General features: G+C 35.2%; 1 protein-coding gene across 1 annotated transcript in view; it reads left to right on the top strand.

The window, feature by feature from the left end:
• TTC29 (tetratricopeptide repeat domain 29) overlaps positions 1 to 16,746 on the top strand; it is a 233,915-nt gene that overhangs the window by 32,816 nt on the left and 184,353 nt on the right. The window contains exon 5 of the mRNA XM_047799227.1: positions 11,753 to 11,976. Coding sequence (XP_047655183.1) covers positions 11,753 to 11,976 — 224 coding nt within the window. The remainder of the gene's footprint in view (positions 1 to 11,752; positions 11,977 to 16,746) is intronic.

Below are 16,746 nucleotides of genomic sequence, written 5' to 3' on the forward strand. Positions count from 1 at the left end.
GGAAATCATGAATTATTCCATTTATTATCTACTTCCTCCTTTCAAAGACATGATCTGGATAAAAGGCGGGGTGAATAATTTCAAAAAAATACAATACATTTTTAATGGGAAGGTGCAAACTACAGATTCTCATGACTATTAGCAAGTGTAGAGGAAACAGAATTTTACTTGCAAAAACTCGTCAAACTCTTGCAAAGATAAAATATATGACATACTTTAGTAAAAAAAAATACAGTGAGCTGAAGTTTTCTTTTTCATGCAACTTGTTGTTTTTAGTAAGTTTTGTCTTTGTATTCTCCAGCTTTCCATTTCTATTGAAGTTTATTTCATTTATGTGGAAAATTGATAGTTCTTTTATTTATAAAGGTGTAAAGATGACAAACTGAAAGAAAAAACTTAAGTGATATTATTTGAGACAAAATTTGCAAAATAATAGAATTTCAAAAATTTGGAAATCAATCACAGAGTTTTAAAAAGAGTGATGTATTTATGGAGTTTTATATTAATAAAAAAACATAAATCCTAATTTAGACAAAAATTATAGAGTTGAGTTAGCATGAGCATATTTATGCATGTGTATAGTCCACTGCTTGGAGTGTGTAGCATGAAGCTTAATTTTTGTTTTTCTCCTCTTTTTCTTATGTTTATTGCCATTGTAGTAGGATGCAGAATCTAGCAGCATCATATTAACTTATTCAGATGTCTTTGTTATCATTATAACTTAATCCAAAAGCTAAGATTATTTTTAGGCTTTATTTTTCAACTTTAATTGGATAAGTAACAATATAATCAATACAAATTGGTTGTATGATTATGTTTTTCTGTAGTGGAAAGTTCCAGTGTAAATTGAAAGAACAAGAATTGATTCCATTCCTGATTCCGTTATTTAGACAAAGGTGTTTGGATTCAGGTGGCTTTTGGCTTGACAATATTTTCCCTGAAAAAATTGTCTTAAACAATGACGCTCATTTTATACTTTCCCATGTTTGATCTTTGGCTTGAAACATTCTTTCATTAAAAAGTTTGAATTTCCTGAAGAAGTGAGCAAATAGTAAGATCATTTCTAAAGATTATATGTGTAATTAGCCTTACATAAGGAGGTGCTTCTTCACTGAACTGCTAATGAAACATTTTTAAAATGTGTTCAAGTTTGAGATTTTTCAGTAAAGAAAATCTTTTAGTGAAGAAAATGTGTTCTGCATGGGTAAATATTTTGGTAACGTTTTAGATTGACTGAAGAATAGTTTATTCCTTCCTGATTGATGACAATCACTGTACTTCTAATATTTGATTGAATGGAAATCATTTGAATACATCATTTTATCAGGGTATACACAGAAAAAATGTCTTTCTATTATTAAGGGAATCATTTAAAGCCATTGTAAGATTGCAGTCTGTACCGCTTGCTAAATAACCATGGGTTTCCTTTGATAATGGGTAATCATCACCAGCAGAAATACTGTTTGACTGATTAACGTTCATTGATCTCACAAAAAGTTACTGCCATTTTGCTAAATACCAATTCTAACATAATTGAATCTGAGAAATCACTTTTGTTCCATTCTGTATGAACAGTATATGTGTCCTAAAATAAAAAAATCACCCATGTTGAAGTGAATTCTTACTATTGAAGAGTAGTAAGAATATTGAAGTGAAGTGCTGTTGGGAGAATTCTTCGCAGATCAGATTTTCTTAGTATTTCATTTTTTGTTGAAAGAATTATATAAATAGTAGTCCAATTTCCAAAATGCAATGGGGTAAACTTTCTTAATTATTATTTCTAAAATTCTTAAAAAAGAATTAAAGGTTGAACTTAAGTAGTTCCTTCCAAATGGAATTTTTCAATGTACATATACTTTTAAAATGTTGAAAGTCTGTGTTCTCTAATTTTTACTATTAATAGATGAAATTTGCATTTTCCAAAAATACAAAGCAAAACTTGTGTATGTAATAGTTTCCTGTAAAGATTCAAATTAGTAAACTTCTAATTGTTTAGAAAATCACAGAAATTTCTATTCCATAACCTCTTGGGGGTGGACTTTGTTTATTTGTTTTTAAGCTATCAAGTACATCTAGCTATAAAATGAGTCTAAATCTAAGCTGAAATAAAAGTCCTGCTTTATATAACATTTTATGCAGATTAGTTTTCTCAGTTCATACAATTAAAGGTAATATTGCATTTATTTGGATGGTGAAATTTTCAGAAACTATAAACTCATATATACATTTGTGGTATTTCTTTGGAGTGAAGTTAAAATGTTAACTATTTCCATCTTTATTGGAGGGTTTTATATAAAATTATAGCAATAAAGAGTATATTATGGTATAAGTATAGCACACTAGATAAACCTTCATAATCATTAAAAAAATTTTTCTCTTTAAGTAAATATGACCAATATATTCTGAAAAGAAAATCAAGATTATTATGGTGGCTGTGATATTAAAATTCCTATAAGATTTGTCACAACTGCAGTCATATTATGAGTTATCCAGCTCATTTTAAATATATGTTAAAACTATACAGAAGATGTAGTGATTGCATTATGTTCATTATATGTTCATTTTCCTTGAAGAAGTACTCCAAAAATGTTCTGGAGAAATAACAATATTTATATTAATGACTAATGCTAATTACAGTATTAATTGTAATAATGGATAGATTCTTTTGTTCCAAGTATAACAAATTCTACTTTTTGAGATATTAACATACAAATAGTCAAATTAAGTCACGTAGAAAATAAGCAGTGATTATCAGGTTATTTATCATTAGTGAACATACTGAGATGCAAAATGAATTTGTTTTAGAGAAACCATCATAATTTTGAAAGTGCTCTTTACATGCATTGAGCTTGGATTAATAAAAATGCCTTATTAAATATGCATATGTTTCTCTCTAGAATATATTTTTAGTTTTTCCAAACTTAGGAACTGAGTGGTTTGAAAACTGTTAGTCTGTAATATGCCACCTGTCCTATTTACATTTTTAACAGTTAACTGATCCCATAGACAGCTCCATGTTTTTCTGTTACCAGATGGATGAGATAGAATACCATGCATAACTTTACATTTATCTTCTTTGAGTGTCACCTTATTTGCATATCAATTAAAATAATATCTGTATTAAAATGGATAATGAAAGTTATCAAATTTACATGATGTGACTGCAGTTTGCGGAACTTCCAGTAGATGCCCCCAGAGACCAGTCAACTCATTGAACATCCTTTAAATTTAAAAAGAGCTTTTTTTATACTGAAACTTTTTTCTTGTTCTATTTTGAAGTTCATAGAAAATAAAAGTCCTAAAAATCTCAACACCAATGGTTTATTACACAAAAATATGAATGCTAATATATTCTTAATCTGTATTGATCACCACTCTAATAATTGTTAAAAACCTAAATATGTAATATTAAGAAAAATGTTTTCAGTTTTCATTATAAAAATGTTCTATATGCTTTTCAAGTGAAATTATTTCAAACATAATTAATTTTTTCTTTCTAACTTCTTTTTCTTTTTTTTTTTTGTTGTTGTTGCTGCTATTTCTTGGGCCGCTCCCGCGGCATATGGAGGTTCCCAGGCTAGGGGTTGAATCGGAGCTGTAGCCACCGGCCTACGCCAGAGCCACAGCAATGCGGGATCCGAGCCGCGTCTGCAACCTACACCGCAGCTCACGGCAACGCCGGATCGTTAACCCACCAAGCAAGGGCAGGGACCGAACCCGCAACCTCATGGTTCCTAGTCGGATTCGTTAACCACTGCGCCACGACGGGAACTCCATAACTTCTTTTTCTTTATATATTTATCTGTCTAAGGAAATGCAATATCCTTGTTTAAGCTTTTTAGGAAAACATATTTTTCACCAAAAAACCCCTATAGAACATATCTATATAACACATTATTTTTATCAGAGTATATGTGTATGAAGAAACGGATTTTTTTTTCTCTCCTTCTAATTATACATAATACCTACCTACACTGAAAATATGAGTAAGAATGGTGACTCACTTTATTCCATGGAAATTATATTAACTGAAGCTATTTAAGTATTAATTTAAGAGTCAATGTAATTATCCCGTAGGTGATTCCAATAACATTTATCCCTACAATATGAATGTAAGACTGTTATTACTGACACATAGATAACCCACTAGTGACTTATAAATATTAACTTAATGGAATAAAAGTATTATCCCGACTTTTGACTAGATGTAACATATCTTTTGAGTTTATCTTTGTCAGATTAAATAAAAATTTTATGATCCTGTTTTAAAGTATTGAGCTTATTGAGCTGCCTTTGAAATATTTTACTGAATGTGTAGCTTCACCTTCATACAGGTTTCTAGTTTGACATATGAAACTATGTTAAATAAATTAATCATAATTAGAATAGTTGATAATGCATTTTTTATTCTGAAAGTCCATCTAATAACTAGTATAAATACCTGTAGTACAAAGAAAATAAGATAAATCGCCTTGTCTATTCATTCATGTTTTTTATATTTGTACAAGTGTGTACCTTTTATCCTTACATGTATTTTTCTCTCTCAGTGTTTTCTGTGTTAGACTTTACACCCTTGTGTGGGAATCTCATCTATTTAATATGCTTTGCACAGATGCTACTTGCTATCTGCTTCCTCATTTTAAAGAAGAGTCACAAAATGACACCTCTTTCCCCAATCCAGTGCAAATGTGGATTAACACGAATAACGACAATGGCTTTCTAATTGGAGAGTCAGATCATAACTGCACCATGATGACAAATTTCTAAACCATCAATGCAAGTAAACAAAAAAATTGTGCTAGAGGATCAGAAGAAGAAAAAACAATTTTTGATATAATAAGAGGCAATGTGATAAGGTGAAAAAATTCAGAATTAGCAGAGGAACCTGGGTGTGAAAGCCACCCCTGCCACTTACTAGCTTGTATGACTTTGGGCAAGTCACAGCCTCACTGAAGACAGTTTCTGTATCTAGAAAAATGGAGGTATTATTGTGGTTATTGTGTGGTTTAGAAATAATGTCTGACACATCGTAGGTGCTCTTTAAACAGTAGCTGTTCAAAATGGTTGAAGGCAGAATTTAAAAATAATGTCTCCGTGGTTTTTTAACAGAAAGCTCCCCATCTCCCAGTGTCTCCACATATTCAACTGCTATGGAGTTTTGTCAAAGTGTTTAGTTTTACTTTCTTTCAGAATATATATTTATTTAATGTAAATTCGAATTATTTAGACTCTCCATTGAATAATGCCTTTTAATAGTATTTAAAAATCCATATGAAATACATGGCCACTTAATTCCATCCTTAAATCCATTCTTCTTCAGTTGCATCCTTTAGCCTGGTACAGCCTCAGACATCTGCAGTAGCAAACATCTTGCTTAGGATATATATTTTTGGATATTCAGCATATCTGTGAATGTCACAACTTTTGCTTCTGTGAATGGCATCTTTTCTGACAGGAGAATTCTCCTCAAATTCCATAATATCAAATCTCTCCAGAAATTTTACTAGAATTCTCAGTTTCCACCCAGTATAGTTACTCCAGGTCAAGAAGTCTTTTCTTCTTCTGATACTTAAAAAGAACATATTTTAATTTAGATAAATATTTTTTTCATATGTAAATAAAACCAAAGGCTAGTAGTTCATGTCCAAAGGAAATAAATAAAATGCTGAATTTGAATTCTCTTTATGTTTCTATTTGCATTTTTTTAAAAAATTCCTTTTTGTAAAGCAAGTGAACTTTAACTGTGATTCTCTGTTATGAAATATAAAGCCTGAGAAATTACATATAATGGTGGATATTAACATATGTTTTTATTTTCAGATAGCCAGTTCATTTTAAAAAGCGAAAATTATTCTGATTAAAAAAATAATTTGCATTAACAATGCACGTTTAAAGAGAAACCTATTTAGTAAACCACTAATTGTTGGTTTTGGCTCTCAAATGTTAGTAATGAGGCTTAAACAATACCATACATGTATGTGTGTGCCCACAAATGTGCGTATAAAATAGAGATGATATCAGCATAGTTATAAATGCATTTTTAAATACATTTCTATTTGAAATCTCTTTTGCAAAGAATGGTCTTTTTAAAAAATGTACTAGAAATATTAAAAATTGATATTGGTTATATATCATGGATGTTTTGTGGCTGAAAGATGTCTTGGATACAATTTTAGCTCAATCCCTTCTGAATCAGTTTGCATTCTTTGGTTATAGGCAGCAGAAACTGATTCTGACTCAATAAAGTGGAAATGATTTTATTGGAAGAATATTAGGTAACTAGCTGAATTTAGGGGAGAACCCAGCTCAGACGAAAAGGAAGAGACACAGGACCCTTGAATGGATCAGGATAGCAAGAGCTACTTGCAACTCCTGTTGAGATGTCACTGCCAGGTTGACTGGAGCTCCAGCAAATGTCTCTATCTTTGTATTTCTTGCCTCAAGATTCAAAATCCTGGGAGAGAGGCCAGTGGCTTAATTTGGGTCACTGATCCACCCCTTGACTAGGAAGTCTTTGAAATTAAGTCCACAAAGATGACCCGTAATGTGCCATTTCCAAAAGTACTTTGGAGTACTGCTGCGTATGGACGTGGAACTAGATGCTGGGTGGACCAAAACCAACTAAAGCACCCTCATCTCCCAGGTGAAGGAAATAAGGCTCAGACAGTGATTTTCTGCATTTCTGTCCCAGCTGGGATTAGAACTGAGATAGCCTCTTGAAATGTCTTTATTTTTATCGTTTAAATCAATATTCTGATTTTTCTTTATTCATACTTTTTTGCCACATTATGCTTTCTTTACTCACAAGAATATGTGCTGGCAGCCAGGGCATAGACATACAAAGGTGGCAGTGCTTGTTGTTTTTAACTGAAGTCTAGTTGATTTACAATATTATGTTAGTTTCAGGTGTACAGCAAAGTGATTCAGTTATATATTCTTTTTCAGATTCTTTTTTTAAAAAGTTTGAAGTATAGTTGCTTTACAGTGTTGTGATAATTTCTGCTGTACAACAAAGTGATTCAGTTATACATATACACACATCTACTCTTTTTCAGATTCTTTCCCCATGTAGATTATCACAGAATATTGGGTAGAGTTCCCTGTGCAATACAGCAGGTCCCTGTTGGCCAGTCAGATTCTTTTTCCATGGTAGGTTACCACAAGATATTGAATGTAGTTCTCCATGCTGTACAGTGGTCTTTGTTGTTTGTCTCTTCTATATATAGTAGTGTGTATCTGTTAATCCCAAACTCCTAATTTATCCCTCCCCTTTGGTTTTTTGAAGCAAGCTTGTTTGAAACAAGTTTGGATTTCCAGCTTCCTGTCCTCTTAAACCTCTTTGCCATCCCCCCAACTGCCCTTTTGGGTACCACTTAGACATCCCTTTAGGCTCCTCAAACTCAAGTTATCTGAACCCAGACTCATTATCTTCCCTCAAACCTGTTCATCTTTTTGTGATCCTCTCTTGAGCAAATTACCAGCTACCCATTCCAAAAACCTGATTTCATCCTAGCTCTTCCCTTTCTGTCACCCTCAACATCCACTCAATTACCAGTAACCGATATTATTACCTCCTAAATATATACTGAATCCACCTATTTCTATTTATCCTCCCACCCCACCCCCACCTTTACTTCAGTTCAGCCCTGTGTCCCCCTCCTTTCCGAAAGCCTCCCTTCTCTTTCCCCTGCTCCTGGTTCTCCCCCCTCCCAGCCATTCTCTTGGATCTGGTGTGAATTTCAGAGTCACAAGCTCAAGGATGCCAAATTGAAAGTCTTTATTTTTTTATAACTTAATTTTAATTCCTGGCCCTGAGCCTTGATCCTCCCTAGTGTAAAAATCCAATCTCGTCCCTCTTCAGTAAAGTCAGTCCAGTTCAGTGGTTTCTCAGGTTGTTCATATTCTAACACTCCTTCTCCAGATCCTCTTTTCCTATGTAGAAACAACATAGCACTAGTGTGGGGTAGAGGGAAATAGGGTTACCAGGTTTAGCAAATAAAAATACAACATATACTTCAATTTGAGTTTCAAAAGCCGGAAACTTTTTTTCATGTAAGTATTCCCATGCAATATTTGAGGTATACTAATACAAAAAAATTATTTGTGGTTTATCAAATTTAACTGGAAATTCTGCCCAGTTTTATCCAGCAAGCCTGGGAGTGGGGGTTTGTCAGAATTTACTCCCAGATCTTGATCTAGAACCTTGTAACAGACATTGAACTTGCCTCTCCAGTATCCATTTCTTCCTTCTTTGCTAACATAACTCCATTTTCATTTGGGGCAGCAATGTGCCCAGGAACAGGTAGGATGTTTGTTTTTCCACTCTCGGGTAGTCAGGGGTGGCCATGTGACCCAGTTATTACCAAGGGGACCAAAGTGGAACTCCAGTAGTAGTTGCAGGAATGCTTTTGCTTTTCCCAGTAACAGAGAAAGACACAGGTATTGCCACTCAAACCATCCCTTGTCCTTGCCTTTAAGGTGGACATAATGTCTGGAGCTGGGGCAGTGCTATAGTGACCAGTGAGGAGAAGAGTAATCCCAGAGGCACAGGGCCTTGAAAACTTGCCAGGCCACAGAACCAAAGCCAGCAGCTGCCTACCTTTAGGTGTCTTGTGCTGTGAGAAATAGGCACCTCTAGTTTTGAAGACAATGTAAGTCAAGCTTTCTCTTCCTTGTAATCGAATGCATTCCTAATCTATGGGGTTCTGTACGTGAGTCCATCGCTGGTACACCTGATTCATCCTACTCTGTCAGCTCTGGAAATATGCTGACCTGACCATTTCAGGAGTTCCCAGTGCTTCTTATCCACACACTTACATCTGTGTCCCCCTTCTGTTCCCAAAGGGCAGTGCATCCAACAGTCTTTTAGCACACATCCCCTTGCTATGGCCAGTGACATTGTGGCAGACGTACCAGTCCTCTCTTCCCATAACTTAAAAAAAAACTTTTAATAGAAATATAGTTGACTTACAAGGTTGTGTTAATTGCTGCTGCACAACAAAGTGATTCATATATATATATAATATATATAATATTGATATTATATATACTTTTTTATATTTTCCTCCATTATATATAGAGGAACTATAAACTGAATATAGTTCCCTGTGCTATATATTAGGACCCTGTTGTTTATCCATTCTATATATAATAGTTGGCATCTGATAACCCCAACCTCCTAATCCATCCCTCTCCCACCCTTCCTCCCCCTTAGCAACCACAAATCTGTTCTTTATATCTGTGAGTCTGTTTCTGTTCTGTAGATAGGTTCATTTGTGTCCTTTTTTAGATGCCACGTATAAGTGATGTCATTTGGTATCTGTCTTTCTCTGAGTTAGTTCATTTAGTATGACCATCTCTAGTTCCATCCATGTTGCTGTGTGTGGCATTATTTTGTTCATCACACATGAAGCCCCCTAGACAATGACGGTGTTCAGTCCATACCATTCAGGGTTTATGGGATGTTATGCAGGCCAGTTCTGGTCTCGGGCATAGCCTCTTCTGCTGAGAAACTCTACAGTGACTTCTGCTGCCTTTCCATGCCCTTGTGTAGGGAGGGGAGGGGAGAGAGGACCGGGCTCTTCTCACTATCTCACCGCTTCCTTCTCCACACTCCCCTCCTCTCTCTCAGCCAGAGGGCAGAAACAAACGAAAATCTGTGATTGCTTCTCTCTTCTCCATGTCAAACATTTCTGGCCATCGTTTTGGCAAGATGGTGGTTTTTGACTTTGGGGCCTGGGAATGTGATTTCCTTACTCTCTCTGTGAACCAGTCCTATAATAATAGGTGCCTCACACTGGTCCCCAAGTGGGGGAGGGTTGCAGTTCAGTTGGAGTGCTCTTTCCAGATGATTCTTCTAAAATACAGTCTCATTGAGTCATTTCCTTAACTCAAACCCTTCTATGGCTCTACCTCACTACAAGCTAGGAGTCCTAACTTCTCACTGGGGCTTTGAGGTTGCCACCATCAGGGTCCTGCCTTTAAAAAAAAAAAAAAATCCCTCTCACCACTCCCTTCCTTGTCACTGTATGTGTTTTGTTCTACACCTAAGCTGGTCCATTGAGTAAAATATTCTTGACAGATGGGGCCTGGGCATTTTGGTTTCATTTGTTTGTTTTTTAAACTCTGTAGGTATCTCTTGGAGGGCCAGGAGTTGAGGACGTCACGTTTCTCAGAGCATCTTCACATGCATAATTTTGCTGAGTTCTTAAAAGAATTCTGTGACGTAGGTAGGGCACAGACTAACATACACATTTCACAGATGAGAAGAAATGAGGTCCAGGGAGGTTAGAAGAGCTGGCCTCATCCTCGGGTGTTCTAATTACAGGCGGTTTCCTCCTCACAATGAAATGCTTATTGATAGTAGTATCACATGATGTCAGTTCTAAATAATTGTCTCCTATTAAAAAATGTAAAATCATTAGTATAAAGCTCTATCATTTGGCCTCTGATTACCTGCTTAGTGGAATAATGGCTGCCACACAGCTGTTATTCCATAACCCCCTTTTTTACCTATATAGCAATTTTCAGCATCTGAAATTATTTATGACTTGTTGACTTATTTGTTGGTTGTGTTCTCCCATTAGAATAGACATGTCACAGGGGCATTGAATCTATTTGGTCTAGAAGACTGCCTGCGAAGTTCCCTTGTGATGCAGCATTGCCTCAGCTGTGGTGCAGGTTGCAGCTGCGGCAAGGGTTTGATCCTTAGCCCAGGAACTTCCATGTGCCAGGGATGTGGCCAAAAAAAAGACTCAGAACAGTGCTTGGCACTTAGTAGGAAACTTAATAGCTATTTGTTGACTAGATAAATGGACTATTTAATCTCCTTGCATATGATTTGTTATAAGTTAGAAGCAAAATATTAAGCTAACACATCATTAACTTAATCCTAACTGAAAATAATTTTGAAAATATATTTAATAAGAGATTTCAATAAACCTTTTCTAGATAAATGAATGAATGAACCTCCGTAATATACAGTGGAATCACTTAATAGAATAGTGTTTTACTATTAAATGATACATTTAATTTTTTCTGGGCTTACTGGGTGTTTTCGTTTTGTGTTGGTGGGAAGCTCATGTATTTGGTACCTTTAGATGTTGTCAGTTGCTTCGGTCTAAATGTTGCATTCCCTAAAATTCCTATGCTAAAATCCTAATCCCCAAAGGTGAAGGTAAACAAGGATTTTAGAGGTGATGAGGTTGTGAGGGTGGGACCCTCGTGAATGGGATGAGCACTCTTGTAAAAGAGCTCTCTGAGCTCCCTAGCTCCTTACACCATATGAGAACACAGCTAAAAGGTGCTGGCTGTGAACCAGGAAGAGGACCCTCACCAGAGGGCAACCCTCCTGGAGCCTTGATCTTGGACTTCCAGCCTGCAGAACTGTGAGCAATAAATTTCAGTTGTTTATAAGCTCCTCAGCCAGGGGTAGTTTGTTATATCAGCCCAAATGAACTAAGACATCCGTCAACTCGCTTATTTGTCCTTATCAAAGGGAGCTCAGCTCTGGAATTGATATATTTATAATGTAATTTCACTAAAATCACTGTATCTCAATAGCTCCTGGCATCTTTCATTAAACTAAAGTTGTTCAATTATGAGTGTTTGAGGCAAAGATAGTTGTCAGTGCTTTCACTGAGGGGGAAAAAAAAGGCAGCATGATTCAACCTTTAATTATTATAGGGTCAAAAAGCTGCACAGATCTCAAGGATTGAAATAACGCGTTGAGTGTTCTGCTTCTTATTGCCAGTTACCGAAACTCGTACAAGAAGAACATCTGCGTAGACATGCTGCGAGATGGTTATCACAAGTCCTTCACCGAGCTCTTCGCTCTGATGGAGAAGTGGGATGCTCAGAGGGAGGCTGCGAGACTAAGTTCCCTCCTCTGTGTGCAGAGGCCCCTGGAAGAGCAGCCTGACAAGCTGGATCACTTCTACCACTACCTGACCAGGGCCGAGGCAGCCGAAAGGAAAGGTAAGTGGAGGGGTTTGGGGAAGCGACGCCACAGAAGCCAGAACAGTGAGAGCCTGAGGGAAGGTTCCAAATGGTTTCATGTATGAGTTTAAACCATCAAGACGATTCAACCTAGTCACCTAAGCATCTTAGTGGAATAAATGATAAGGGAACGCTGCATCACAAGGCTGCCCAGACACAGGGCCATCCTGGTGATATCGCTCTAAGCCTGGGAAGGCAGTGAACAGCACTTTATAACATCTCCAGAGCTTTCCAAAGTATTAAAATCTTTGGACTCCTTCACTCTAAATCTTTCCGCAGTGTTTTTGTTTATATATAAATTCTGAATATTGACTTTCACTGACTTTCAAAGAGTAACTTGAAAATTATTCTTATATTCCAGTATTTGTGTAATGGAATTCTAAAGTTTTATCCATCAGTTCTACAGACTGCAACCAGAGAATGTTCATTAGTGAATAGTGAGAAGATATGAAAAGCCTGCAGTTCACAATTGTGGTATAAAATTGCTAATTTTATAATTTCTATCGTATCATCTCTAATAAATTTCTTTTTTTTTGGTATCTAAAAATTTTCCAGAAAGTCAATATGTTTCAAGGATTGGGGAAAATATTATCTCTAATTATACTGATATTGTTGTCCTGAGAATTTCTTAGTTACACATTCAGAACTGGTTATTTTATATAATCAAAGAAAGAAAAGAAATCCCCAAACTTGGCATGTAAATTTGGTGTTCTCAATTATTCTTCTCTTCAACTTTTTGTGTGAAAATACCGCAGGACCCAAAAAGAGAACCTCAAGCCCCAACATGATAATGTTTCATTTGAGGCCTCTGTATGGAAAATAGAGCATTAGACAATTTTTTATTACCCAGAGCTACAATGGGGGAATATTGATGGGGACATAGAAAGAGCATCAAAAGTGTAGCACAAGTATTTTAGCTTCTATAGTGGAGTTGGTGTGTATTTCCCATCAAGTTATGGCCTGACTTATAAATATGAGATATACAAAAATCCTAACAACATCACAAGTGAACGTGTGTATATGTTGTATAGCAAGAGGTGGTTATTTGATTATTTGTATAGTGAAAAGTATTTGACTGTGGGATTGACTTTAGAGTCCTTTGGTGAATTTTAAAATGTGATTCTTATATAATTTCTCAAGAAATTAGCTGTTAGGAACTTAAGGAAGCTATTTTTAAAAACTTGCATTCTAGTATCGGCCCCAAATTCTAAAGTGATATTTTCCCTGAAATAGAATTGATCGAGGTAAAATTTGCTCATCAGTCATTTTTTCGAGTTGATTAATCACATTCACTAAATGTTGTAAACAGAGCATAAATAGGACTCAAACACTTTACTAGTTCTAAAGTACCATAAATATGAGAAACTTGACATGAGGCATTTTATAATTATAAAGAACCTAAAATGCTAAGAAGTCTCTTTGAAGGTAGAAAACTTTCAATTTATAATCTTTTATTAAAGAAAAGTAACTATATGTATGAATTTAAATGTTTCTCCAACTCCAAAAATTTAAAAACTTTATAATAGCCAATGTCTTATACATATGGTGTAAGTAATGAAATATTTTCTTTACTGAGTGGTTTATCATATATTCATGCTAATTAAGGTTGCATTTGTTAAATAGACTCAAATTGCCTCTTGCTCAGAACTAACTCTCCTATAGAGTTATCACCTCACTTTCAAAATGCAGTGGCCTTTTGCCTGGTTAAAATACAGAAAACTAAAATTATTGCAAACATATTATTGGAAATACTTCAGTTGAAAGACACATAAACATTTGTATGCTCTTTTTTTAAAATATATATGATTTGCTCACATTTAACACATGAGCTTTATTGGAGAAAAATTGTGATTTAAGAATGTACCAGAAAATGGAGTAGAGGATATGCACATTCGTTCTTATTAACTTGAATTAATCCTAAATCTTAAAACCATACACACAGACACACACACCCACACCCACAGACACAGACACACACACACACACACACACACTTAATCTAGAATATAGAAATCTGTTTATAGTGCCTCAAAGATTTCCTTCCATCTGGTTATGGGGTCTGTGACAATTATCCCAAAGCAATGTGGCTCTGAGCATTCTCATTGCTTCTCATTGGAAAGACCCTCACTCCAGGGTCACAATGAAGTTCATTTAATCAAAGCTATGGTGCTAACAATAGTCGTATCGGGTCAGTTCTGTCTCCTGAGACTTGCAGAGCAGGAACCTAGAGTTATTTAAATTACTTTTCAAAATACCACTTTCTGTTTTATACCAAAGAAATGTCTAAAGTCAGCCAGTCATTTCTTTTGGGATTCTTTTTCAGTTGTTAAAGTGTTTCTTTGTCCCTGATCACATTTCTTATATTACCCACTGTTGTGAATCATCTCTGTACCATCTGTAACATTATGATTAGGGCCTCCTGCCCCATGGGGCTGGGGAAGGGATGGAAATGATGGTAATAGGTAACCGAATCAATAGATAATTCAAACATTATTTACACTTGACTTTAAATTATTGTCAAGGGTTAAGCAGCAATTTTTTTCTTCTAATAACATTTATTTAAGAGACCCAAAGTATGTTCTACTGAAGCAGTGTCCCACAGGCTATTTATACATTTTATATAAAGCAAAACCAAAATAATTATCTGGTGAAATAAGTTTGAGAAACAACCAAGTGAATTAACATATATATTAAGAAGGTTGGTTTATTGCAGGACTTATCAGAACCTTTAACATGCTAATGTATATTGCGTGGTTCACTGAAAGAGGGAAATTAGCAGGAGCATTTTCCAAATTTATTTCATCATTAGATCTCCTTTTTAGATAGCATGATGAATATTGATCTGAATAATAAATCAACAATAAAATTGATTTTCATCTTACAAATACACCTGATGACAACTCAAGGAAGTGTTCTGGGAGCAAGAAGAAAAGACTGCTTAAAATGTAAAAGGTACAGGCCATATACTTGGATTACCCAAAGATTCTAAACTTCAATACATTCCTTTATACTTCATACTCTGAAAACCACTCAATTCTTCCATAGAAAATTTGTCTAGCTGACAAGTAGCCCTTAAATATGTAATCTAAATAGCTTATGTAACTCATTCTAAACAAAATCAAAAACTTTGTTTATGAAATATTAGAAATGTTTTTCTATTAAGGTTTAATTACTGAAAAACAGAAGCATTTCCAGATGTGTGTTTTTTAAGAAGGTCTTCTTATTATAACTTTTTAAGATGGAAGAAACGAAATACTTGATTTACAGTTTTTAAAAAATAGTGACTCTCTAATCACTAAATATGAGAAAGAAGATAAATTGTTACAAAACAGATTTTAGTGCTCTATTCATATTAGACAGAAAGTTCAGAATGGAAAGACAAAGCGCAGAAGTCAGTTCAGGAGTTCCCGTTGTGGCGCAGTGGTTAACAAATCTGACTAGGAACCATGAGGTTGCGGGTTGGATCCCTGGCCTCGCTCAGTGAGTTAAGGATCTGGCATTGCCATGAACTGTGGTGTAGGTCGCAGACACGGCTCAGATCTGGCATTGCTGTTGCTGTGGTGTAGGCCGGCGGCTACAGCTCTGATTCAACCCCTAGCCTGGGAACCTCCATATGCCACAGGTTTGGCCCTAAAAAGACAAAAAAAAAAAAAAAAGTCAGTTCAAATTGAGAGTATCTAAGTATATAACCCAGGACACCCTCCTCTTTCCACCTAAGCTATTGCCTATTGTGAAAGGCCTTTAAAAGCAGAAAGGTCCTCCAGCATCCCCAGCTCCTTCAAAAATGGATATAGGGATATAAGGAAAAACTTCTCTTTAATTTTTAGATCTAAAACTTATCTTGAGATAAATCTTAATTTCCTATGGGATGATGAACAGTGTGTGTAAAGGAATGACAGATGTTTTACAAATTTCTTTTGAAACATTAGAATGACTAATGTACAGTTTTTGAAAGTTAATTTTTGTTGGAATCAGCCTGATATAAATTTTTTTCTGAGCCTTTTGATTTTAATATATAGGAGTCCTAGTGGGCAACGTGTAAATGTTTTTCAAAATTGTGATTCTTTAAGGAATTTATAGGTTGACTCTTCTGATTGTAGTGAACAGTTAGTATCAGTGAATGCTAACAGATAATGCTGTAAAAAAAATCCTTAGAAGGGTAATCCAGAGGCTCCCACATATTTACAACTGAGCTTTCGGCACAAATGCAAAGAAACATAAAGATTATGAATTTGTTCACATCCACCAATAGAGTGAAATTTGTAAGAGTGAGGCACAATTTAACATGCAAACATTTTTGTTTAGGTTTATGACTGATTGCAGTGGAGATTATAAGACTGATTCGCAGTTTATTAACACACTTTTTTGTGTATAAATAGGTCAGATGCCACTTTAGAAAAATAAGAGGAGTTTAATAAACTAATAACTGAGTGAGAAGGATGACTAGTATTAATGTATTTTGAGCAGAAGAAGATACTCATAGCAAAGATAAACATAAGATCTGTAAGAGGCCAAATGACTGTTGTTGCATGCTCCTGATTTGGGGGATATTTTTTCAAAAAAGAAAATGTAAGCACAGAAATCCACTTTTTGTTAACATTGCTATTAATTTGTATTTCCAGAAAACAGTGCTAGAAATTGTATGGAGCTTATGGGGTCATCCAGATCATTATTTCTTACCTCTGTAAGGTGCATGCTAGCTTTTTCTTCTGGATGAAAATACTTTGCTTTTTCAGATCCCATCTTCTT

The sequence above is a fragment of the Phacochoerus africanus genome, chromosome 10 (assembly GCF_016906955.1).
Source record: "Phacochoerus africanus isolate WHEZ1 chromosome 10, ROS_Pafr_v1, whole genome shotgun sequence".
In the NCBI taxonomy this organism is placed as follows: Eukaryota; Metazoa; Chordata; class Mammalia; order Artiodactyla; family Suidae; genus Phacochoerus; species Phacochoerus africanus.